At 38.5% G+C, this 10,388-nt stretch overlaps 1 protein-coding gene across 1 annotated transcript in view; it reads right to left on the bottom strand.

Moving 5' to 3' along the window:
- Positions 1 to 548: 548 nt before the first annotated feature.
- kif18a (kinesin family member 18A) overlaps positions 549 to 10,388 on the bottom strand; it is a 35,610-nt gene continuing 25,770 nt past the window's right edge. Inside the window, exons 12-18 of the mRNA XM_016571675.1 lie at positions 7,918 to 8,039; positions 7,450 to 7,688; positions 6,213 to 6,272; positions 2,301 to 2,655; positions 2,090 to 2,182; positions 1,869 to 1,978; positions 549 to 966 (exon numbers count right to left, since the gene is read on the bottom strand). Coding sequence (XP_016427161.1) covers positions 827 to 966; positions 1,869 to 1,978; positions 2,090 to 2,182; positions 2,301 to 2,655; positions 6,213 to 6,272; positions 7,450 to 7,688; positions 7,918 to 8,039 — 1,119 coding nt within the window. The 3' untranslated portion in view covers positions 549 to 826. The remainder of the gene's footprint in view (positions 967 to 1,868; positions 1,979 to 2,089; positions 2,183 to 2,300; positions 2,656 to 6,212; positions 6,273 to 7,449; positions 7,689 to 7,917; positions 8,040 to 10,388) is intronic.

Raw genomic sequence — 10,388 nt, forward strand, 5'->3', positions numbered from 1 at the left:
CTACAAATCAGCAAGAAACAAGACGAGGTGAAGATCCATGAAAAATCTGCAGAGAATGTGGTTAATTAGACTGAACTAATAGGTTTTGCTGTGTCGCTGCAATTAAAAAAGTAATGAAGCAAAATGTCAGTAATACTAGTTGTAAATGCCCCAGAAATATCAAATAAAGTACCTTTAAAAAACAGTTTGTTACAGTTCTGGTGTTTGCTACATTACTATTACAAAACAAGTTTAAATGCAGTTATCTGTATGCAGCTGTACTGTAATCAGGAGGCCAAACAATTGACTAGTTTAGTGAGAATCTACAAATATTGCGCACTATTTGTGAACTGTCCGAGTTTGTGTGTGTAAGAACAATGAATAAAAAAAATTATTTAATCTCAGTTCAATAAAACACACAGGGTCGATATTTCTCAACTGATATTTTCTTTTTAATCAATTTTTCAAGACCTCTCTAAATGGAGCATTTTTTTAAATTAAAACATTTAAAAAGGGGGAAAAAGGAGAAAAAAAGTCTCCTTATTGCCAAAAAAGTGGCAATAATAATGCTCATTTGCTTTACAAGACCCGAACATCAATTAATACATTAAATGTGAGCTTCATATTAGGCTGGACAAGTTTTTTACACACATACATATTTTAAAACCTTAACATAAAAACAATCCAGTTTCCTAGAAATAATTAAGCCCAAATACCTGCTCAACAACATAAAAAAAAAAAAACATACTCCCTTTTCACATCTTTTTTTACATCAACTTTACTGAGAAGGAAGTGTGCGAGGCCAGTGAATGAGAGAATGGCGCCTTTAATAGCAAGTGGAATCCTCTCACATCCTCTTGGTGACTTTTTTAAAGAGTGCAGCAGGCCTCATTAAGCTCAACTTGGGCTTACGCTGGTCAAGCTGATGGAGGTTTCCCTCAGACACACTACGTACTACTCTACGGCTTGGCTCGTTCTCCGATGATACTAGATGCGGTGGAAGAGAATAGAGAAAAAATAATAAAAGATTATAAGAAACAAAATCTTAAAAGTTTACTTGAAGAATTCGTGAAAAAGAAATCACTGATTCCACAAAAATATTAAGCAGCACAACACTGATAGTAAGAAATATTTATTGAGCACCAATCAGCATATTAGAATGATTTTTGAAGGATCATGTGACACTGAAAATAATGGCTGCTGAAAATTCAGCTTTGCCATCACAGGAATAAATTACATTTTAAGTACATTGGGCAATTCCAAGAGTGTCCTTGCACCAGCGGTGCTCAGGCCCTAAATAGGCAATTTTAAATTGTAATTATTTCAGAATATTATTGGTTTTACTGCATTTTTGATTAAGTATATGCAGCCTTGGTGTGCATAAGAGACTTCTTTTTAAAAAATCCTAACCCAAACCTTTGAAGAATAGTTCAACAAAAAAATGCCATGCCAAATGATCATTTTTAATCAAACGCCAGGATTATTATTTTTAAACTTATATTGCTGTGGTCACTTAATTTAATAAAACCAGTCGTGCCTAACAAGACCCTACAAACATGGCAAAAATCACTCTAATGCATGGCCTCTAGTGGCTGGGGTAAATTCAGTCAACTTGTGGCATTATATTACTAAGGAGAAAGAACGTGCATAAGCCACTGGGAGTGGGAGGAGGAGATTGTGCGCTTCTGGCTGTGCGCCTGACATTTTTTCACAGCTGTCAGCCGGCCTGCCCATTACACTATTACAGTATTTTACCAAACATAATGGATTATGTGAGGACTTCATAAATGGAATATAATAAGAGACGCTTATGTTCCACTTCCAAGATGCAAATGGAAAGCCCATAGAGGGTAACTGTAATTTTTCTGCATTGAGAATAGCTTACTAACCTCCAAAACGTCGGATTCGCAGTGGTTTAGACGCCTCACAGGGATCTCTCTTTATGCGCTTGGGCGCTGCAGCCGTGGCCTGAGAACTGTCTTCTTTCCCAGTGTTGGAACTGATTCAAACAGACACAAAGTGAGGTTTTGGAAAACACCAAGAGTGCAAAATGTCAATGAGGCATGATTTGAAACAGCCCCAGCAAACAGGTCCCACAATAAACACACACCAGTTTAACTTGCGCTTGACCTGAGCAGCTGAGGTCATGGCCATGTAGGACGGTTTGGATTTTCGCAGGTCTAATATTGATGGGATTTCCAACCTAGAAACCAATTGGGAAGAAACTTATTCACACCAGCCAAAACAGAACTACCCAATTCAACTTGAACATAAGCATTATTAATCCATGCAAATTATACTGTGTTCAGAGCTCGTGGTACCTTTTAGCTGGCTCATTTCCGTTGTTAGCACGTAGTGCCCGGAGTGTTGTATGGCCAGGGGGCTCAGGTGATAGGATGACTGTGGCATTACCGCCTGCTGGGTCCTCGTTGTAACCAATGTCGATAGTGGTGTTTGGATCAAAGCTGCTGGAGGTGTGTGGCTGCCCTTCAGGAGTGTACTGCAGAGGGAACATGCCCTCCTGTTTTAAGACTTCTTGAATGGCAGGGGGGTAATGGGACAGCACAGGAATGGGCCCATCCTCATCTGGGTTTGCAGGAGACACCGACAGCTTCCTCCTGATTGGTTTCTTAAGAGGACATTCAGCATTTCCTTCCTGATGTTGAGGGCTACAGCCTGAAAGAGAAAATCAGCACAAAATTCATCAGCTTCATTGGAAGACGTCACCAAATGGAAAAGGCTTCTCATGAATCTTTTACTGTTTTTTTGATAAAAAAAAATCTGAGATATGTTGATCATTTCCAAGTCAAAGCTAAACTGTCAACAACATTAGGATCAGAAATGTCCAAACCACATTTAAAAAACATTTTAAATAGTATATTGAGCTGCTATTTTAAGACATAAAAGTTACAGTGATTTGAAGGAACAATCATTCTTATCCAACAATTCTAATTCTAGTGCTCACATGAACTTGACCGATTTGACATACGATAACTTCACTCTGACGTTTTTCCAATGTCAGTCCTTGAGTTTTGTTAAGTTTTTTATGTTTATAGAATGTAGAAAAGTCCTTTAATAGCTAATTGAAGAACAGATAGACAGACAGACAGATAGATAGATGCATAGACAGACAGATAAACAGATGGCTAGAGATAGATAGATAGATAGATAGATGGACATTTGGATAGACAGACAGAAAGACAAGAAGAGGGACTGACTGGCTGCAGGAATTCACATGGTGTCACTTTCCACAAATGATAACAACTGCATCACTCTAAAATAATGTTAAAGTTTAAATGAGAATAAATTCTAGCACTATAATCGCAAACACTAATGGAAAAAAAAAAAAAACTCCAAGAATTGCAGCGCTTTCCTTCATATTAAACATATCCCTGTCACAAATTTCATGAAGTGGTGGGGACAAAATCAGCCGGACTGATGCCCAAAAGTTTTGGGGCCATTACTATTTGAATGAATTCTAACCAACGCAAGTAACTGGCATATTATAATATTACTCAGTGTTGTTGTCATCTGATTTGTGAGGCACATTTCTGGACACACTTCCCTCTGACTCACACGCAACAAGTTTACATTACTGATGGAAATACACAAACATTCTTTACTCATACAACAGTGAATAATTGATCCACGCTTGTCACGTGAGTATTCATGAGCAGCATGTTGTTAAAGAGCAGGTTCTTTTGCGCCATCAAGACAGACAGTACATGTATGTGTGTGCCGGTGGGTGTGTGTGGGTGAGGACGGCAAGGGAGGCTCCAGGAAGCTGTTGGAGGGGTCTGACGTTGGATATTGAGTGGCGGAGTATGCCGGAGCACGTCGCAGTCTGGCCGCACACTGACTCACACGATGCAGAAAAGCGAGGGAGAGAGAGACACTGCGGCTGCATCTTAGGCGTTCTTGACCAATCGCGATGCTTCAGAGCTCCTGCTGGTTAAACTGTTGACACACAGCCATCTCTCCTTCTCTCTGAGTCAGTGCTGATTCTCAGAAATCTGGATTGCATGGGAGAGGACCTGACATCCTGTTAATGACTAACTATACTCACTTTTTTAGCAAAAGAAAGTTTGAGAGAACTGAAAACGCCTCTTACGAAAGTTAGACCGAATGCGCTTTGCTTCGACGGCCTCTTGAAGCTGGCAGCTGTAAAGCACTCGCGATATAACTTAATTTGAGAGGCACAGGGTGATCAGGTGACAAAGCAAAAAAAAAAAAAAAAAAAAAAAGGATTAAAACATGCATGAGGCGCTATTTCTGGAGGAAGCCACTGCGGATTAGGGTCGCCTGGCTCTCGTTCTCTTTTTATTGCAGAATCGTCCTCGCCCAATCCAGGAGTGTTTCATACTATATGTAATAGCTCCCCCTCCCTGCACCGAGCAATGATTTTATGAATGAAATTCGGAAGGGCGGAGGGTCGGCGCTACTGAGAGGCTAGACATAGATGGTGAGGTAAGGAGGACACAGACAACGGAGATATAAAGACTGATTGATTTAAAAAATAAGCAGCACACAGACAGAAACATACAGAACATGAAACAAAAGGGGGGTGAGCGCGATGAGAAGTAAGGAGAATGGAAAGAAACCGACCGCAGACTTCTCGTGTCTCGTGCGTGTTGACACGTGACCCCTCCTGCTTCTGTCCTCTATTCAATCACTCTTTCCCACCCTTTCACGCTCTCGCTCCCTCTCTCCACCGAGCACTTGAGCACGAGTGCAGCGACGGTATCGTCATGAAGCGCGTCGATGGTGGGGGTGGGGCGGAGCTTCATTCATAACCCTCGCTTTGAATCTCTGTATCTCTTTCAGTTCCTGCAGACAAGGCTCCAACTCTATTGTCTTTAAGCAGGGAACGCGGAGCAGGAACGAACTGAACACAGCTCTTATTTCCTGCTGCAAGAATACAAGCAGTGAATCTTGAAAATAAGCATCTCTTTAAAAATGGAGTAGCAAATGTATTTTGGTTGCACATCTGAAAATGTTTCATTGCATTCATCAAAAGTAGGACAGAACAGCTACACAAACAGCTAGAAATGAACTGAAAATTTGTGTTAAAATCTGTCTAAAAGGAATAAATGCTATAGTTCACGTTTATAACAAAAGGAAGGAATCTAAGGGTTATGAATATTGCATTTATTTTCTTAGTGCCTAAAATGAAACCTTGCAGAGCTAGCGACTAGTTTGTCCTCACAATAGCTCAGTAGAGCAGCCTGGAAACCCCCAAGCAGACTGATAAAAACCTGAACACCATGTTTTGAGTGAAATATGCATCACATTTTGTTTTTCTTTTGAGGCCGCAAACAAATCATTATTCATCGTTTTCAAAAAGCTCCATTTCCTTCCAATGAGAATGAACTTTTATACTGTCCTGACCTGGTCAAATTCCACATGGTGTTTGAAATTAATCATTCAAATTTAAACAATCATTGGACAGGGGGGAAAAAGTAAAAAATAAACAACAGAATCACCCCAATCTCCTTGTCAAAAATGAGGAATTATAGACTTAGGAAATTTGTTTCTAATAAATACTATGTTCGACAATGCAAAATATTCCAGTACTATTGATACAGAAGTTTACAATATTTTTTCCAAACATAATTCTTAACAGTATGCGTCTGTTTCCCCCTCACTTCCCTCTTTTTCTTCTTTGCAGATCTCTGTATTTTCCTGAAATGTGTGTATTTCCCACAGCGTGTCTCAATCAAATGAGGAACACCTGTTCTGCAACAAATATCATTACTCTCCATTTACTGAGCAATAACTCACCACTCCTTCAATTTCCCAAAGCTTTCCTCTCTTCCTTCTCCCCTTTCTCCCACCCCTCGATTCCCTCCATCCCTGCGAAAAGCTTGTTTTTGTATTTCATTCAGTCAGTATGGAGAATGTCGAGCAACTATGTCGGTTTCTAAGCTAAAATAAAGTTATTTATATAATTGTGTTATAATAATGTCGTTTTTGGCACTGATATGACTTGACTATTAATAAAGCACTATTTTCTTTTGATGCTTACATGGAGAATGATGAATGATTGATGTATTGAAAGGGGACTATTGTAAACAAAGCTAGTTTACAAAAGCTGAACGGTCTATCTGAGCCTTCACAACAGTGCAACACACACATGAGAAATGTGACAGATTCAGGCAGCTGGATTGATGACTTAAGCAGAATATGTTGAAGCAGACACTGGAGGGAAAAAAGGGAGACAGAGATGAGTTCACCTTTAGATGAGTGTGTTGGTCTGAGACGCTGTGAGGTTCGATGTGTGTGTTTCTCTGAGCCTGAGTGAAGAGAACGCATTGTTATTCATTTGTGCTGGTCCACCTTATTCAGTCCAGCATATACATCACACAGAAACTAACGCGTCTTAAATCAAGACACGTACATCTGTCAACGTTCACACAATGCAGATCACATTACACTGACATGGAGAACAGTAAATCACGAGGCAGACATCAAATGAGATCACTATGAGGAGGCTGTATGACACAAATGAGATGGTTCATCTCAGAAGCAGGACGTTTACTGACATTATCTTTTGGATTATTTCCTTACATCCTCAGCTGTGGACATTACCCCCAAAACAGCAGAGATAAATAGCATTTTAAAACAAGATAAAGTATAACAGATTTAAAAATGATATAGAAATAAATCAACATATATAGCACTAGAAGAAAAAATAAAATAAAAAAACAATAATTAAAACAAATAAAAATCTATAGATTTGCCTGATGGTTGTAGCCACATGTATCTGCTATAATGCCCATTATAATTATCTGCATCAATAAAATGTTATTAAAATGGATCATTTACATATACACAAACACACTACCATTCAAACGTTTAGGGTCGGTAAGAAAAAAAAAAAAAAAAAAATTTATTAATAAGCAAATAAATAAAACATTAAAATGTAAATGTATAAAATGTATTAAAATGTATAATTTTCTATTTTCATATATTTTAAAATATAGTAATTTATTTCTTACTCGAATCTTCAGTGTCACATGGCCCTTCAGAAATCATTCTGCTAGGTTGATTTGGCGCTCAAGAAATTTCTCATTTCACACTATCAATGTTGTTGATAATTCTGCAGCTTGATATTTTTGTGGAAACGGTGATACATTTTTTCAGGGCTATGTGATGAATAGAAAGTTCAAAAGAACAGCATTTAATACTGTTATAGAAATCTTTTGTACCATTATAAATGCCTCTACTGTCACTTTCAATTTAATGTGTCCTCGCTGAATAAAAAAAAAAAACTTTCTGACACTCAACTTATGAATGGTAGTGTAGTAGTCAGACATTGTGGGTCAAGCTAACTCCATAAGGTTTGGGTGAGATGCTTTATGCATCAGCGTAGCACCACTTTCAAGAAAGATGACACCTTAAATGTGAGATGTGTTGCTACAGAAAGAGACAACATTTGAAAGTTTCATCTTTAATTAAGATTTCACTCACTGCATGGCGTGCTCTGGTAAGACACGAGGTGTGAGAAAGACAGGATGGGCTGTAGATGAGTGCTTCCTGTGCCACCATCATCCCTGTGCTCTGCTTTCTCCTGGTCTGCCCAGACCACACCCCTCTCCCTGTGCACCAGCCGCTCCAGCTCCTCCCATTCAGCATCATCTGTGGCAATGCTCGCGGCCTTCAACGCCAGGTTCTGTCGGCAGCAGGTGGACAGCAGGGCGTTCACCAACCTGACAGGACAGGTGGAGAGCAAGTGTTGGATAGTTAAGTGATACAGATGGAGGCATTTACATTGCAAATTTCAAATTAATCTGAATAACACAGAGAACTTTATACAAAGAATGTTCCAGAGCATATAAAAAAAAAAGCACATGGTATCCCACAAACATACAGATTCTGAGTGACTAAGCTCAAAATCATGAAACCTGGTGCAAAAGCTCTACGAGTGTTGACTCATACTTGTGCGTGTGAGTGTTTTCCTGGTCTTGAGCACTGATGAGGTGGCTCATGTGCTCGATGTGTTGCTGAAGGTCAGTAATCCGCAGCTGCAGCTGATGGCACTGCAGTTCTCTTTTCAGTTCCTGTATGCAGAAACACATCTTAATACAATGACAAATGCAACAATTGCAGCAACCAGTAGCTCCACCCCCATCCCCTTGATATTAATGGTGGATAAGCATTACCATAATCATTTCACATCATGATTTCAATAGTACAAACAGGTGGGCTGAAAATGCAATATATGTAAAATAAACACAAGAATGATATTTGATCATTTTCATTTATGTGGACCCAGCATAACAGCACACATCAATAAATAAATAAAAATTAAATAAACAGCAATGAAACCACAAAAAAATAGCAATATTTACCTGAATATGGTTACCAAAACATTTTAATTAGGCCTCTACTATTAATGTGTTCATTTATGCAATTAATTAAAAAGGAAAAGTAACAGGCTTATTATATTCTACGATATGGAAAAAAAATACTGATGTTTAAAAAAAAAGTCTATTCAATGCTTTTGTAAAACAAACATGTTTGAATTATTATTTTGGGGGCTGCTCTCATCAAATATTGATTGAAATATTAATTTGTTTTTATTTAATTGAAATTCATATATTTTATTTAAGTGATGATGCCAATAAATCTTTGAACCAGTTATGAATTAACTCAATTTAAAACTTACTTGAAAAAAACAAACAAACACTATCAAATCTAATTTTGTTATGAAAGAAAAAAGATCGACTCAATGACAAGCTATTTATGAAATTGTGCATTAAAATCAACATGATATTCACATCATTTTACACTGTCAACACAAATTATGCAAATAGCATATATCAGAACACAGACAGAGACAGTCTGACAAATTGTAACAGAATGTCAAGCTCAGGAGTGAGACTGTCGTGGCTTTCTGGGTGAAGAAGAGAACAACAAGATTAAACCATCTCATCTATGCGCTATAATGAGAAAGGCAACAGAGGCAAGACACTACAAAAATGATGAAACGGCTTAGATGTTTTTAGTCTAGCTCTGTTTTCTTTCTGTCTCACTGAAAATGCACCTTCTGAGGAGTCTTCTACCCCCCTCTGATGCAAGAAAATGCAAAACAGCACAGCACAGAACAGAACATTTGATGGGCGAGTGCGTCACTACTCCGTTCTACTTCCAGGAAAAGAAAAAAAAATCATGAGATCAAAAAGGAGTGAGAAAAGAGGTGTGGATTTAGGTAAGCAGCTGTAGGGAGTGATGAAGGAAAAGCATTGATTTTTCTTTTATTAAGACATCTTCCGGTGGGGAAATGGAGAGAGGAGCTAAAAGAGGGAGTGGGAGAGACACAAAAATGGTCACAATGTCTATCAAAGGGCCACAAATGAGGGAGAAAAACAAGGATTACACAATATTCCAAGAAAACCACTGACAAATGGAGAATTTTGCATGTTTTTATAGTCGGTTGCTGAATGTTTGCCTCCTACATGCAGACTGCAGACGTGCACGGCTGCAAAAGATGCCAATTGCTTCAGAAGTACATCACTGCCAAATTAACATAAAGGCTCAGGTACGTGAAGATGGAGGGTTGCAATTTATGCCAGTTCGTCCAAAAGATTATACTAGTCCTCTTTGAGTGTATTTGGCTGTCTGACGAGCTCAAAAAGAGCTCTGCTATTCAGGGCCTCTAAGGAGCATGTCTGCCTCAGACATCACAACACTGCAGACTGGCACCCTAGAGCTTCAATGCTCGGGTAGAAAACATGAAAACATTCAATAATGGCATTTCGAAATGGATTACAGGCCAAGGCTTTCCACTCCGGGACTGAAATGAGTCCTCAAATAAAGGAATATCACCATAAGCTGAAGGACAAAAAACAACATAGATCTGTTGCACGGGTAGGCGGTATGACAAATTCTTATATCACGATATACAATACAGCTATTTTTGCGGCAAATTCAAACCCAAAATGTTTTATATATTACATAAACATGAAGTAAAACATATTTTCAGAGAGTCTACTGACTCCTTCAAATTTAAAAAGGGCCTTTTATCTTTAGTTGATTTAATTTTTTTATTTTTTTTTTAAACTGGAGACAACCCTAAAAGTAAGATTATTCAAAACAGATGAATGACAAATCTGGCCATCAGTGCAAAAGCAGTTTCAAATTGACAAAGTACTTAAAGGGGTCATCGGATGCCCATTTGGTATAAGTTTATATGATTCTTTAGGGTCTTAACATACTTTGGTTAAAATTTCTCAATGGTAGTGTAAAAAACACCCTTTTTACCATGTCAAAATGAGCTCTGTTTTCAGCACGTCGTTCTAGTCCATGTTGCTTTAAATGCTAATGAGCTATGCTCACACCGCCCCTCTCTTCTGTGGGTGACGAGCAGTACTGTTTACTTTAGCCGCGAAACTTGCTAACTAGCACAT

This window comes from Sinocyclocheilus rhinocerous, unplaced genomic scaffold (genome assembly GCF_001515625.1).
Source record: "Sinocyclocheilus rhinocerous isolate Xijiao unplaced genomic scaffold, SAMN03320098_v1.1 scaffold591, whole genome shotgun sequence".
Lineage (NCBI taxonomy): Eukaryota > Metazoa > Chordata > Actinopteri > Cypriniformes > Cyprinidae > Sinocyclocheilus > Sinocyclocheilus rhinocerous.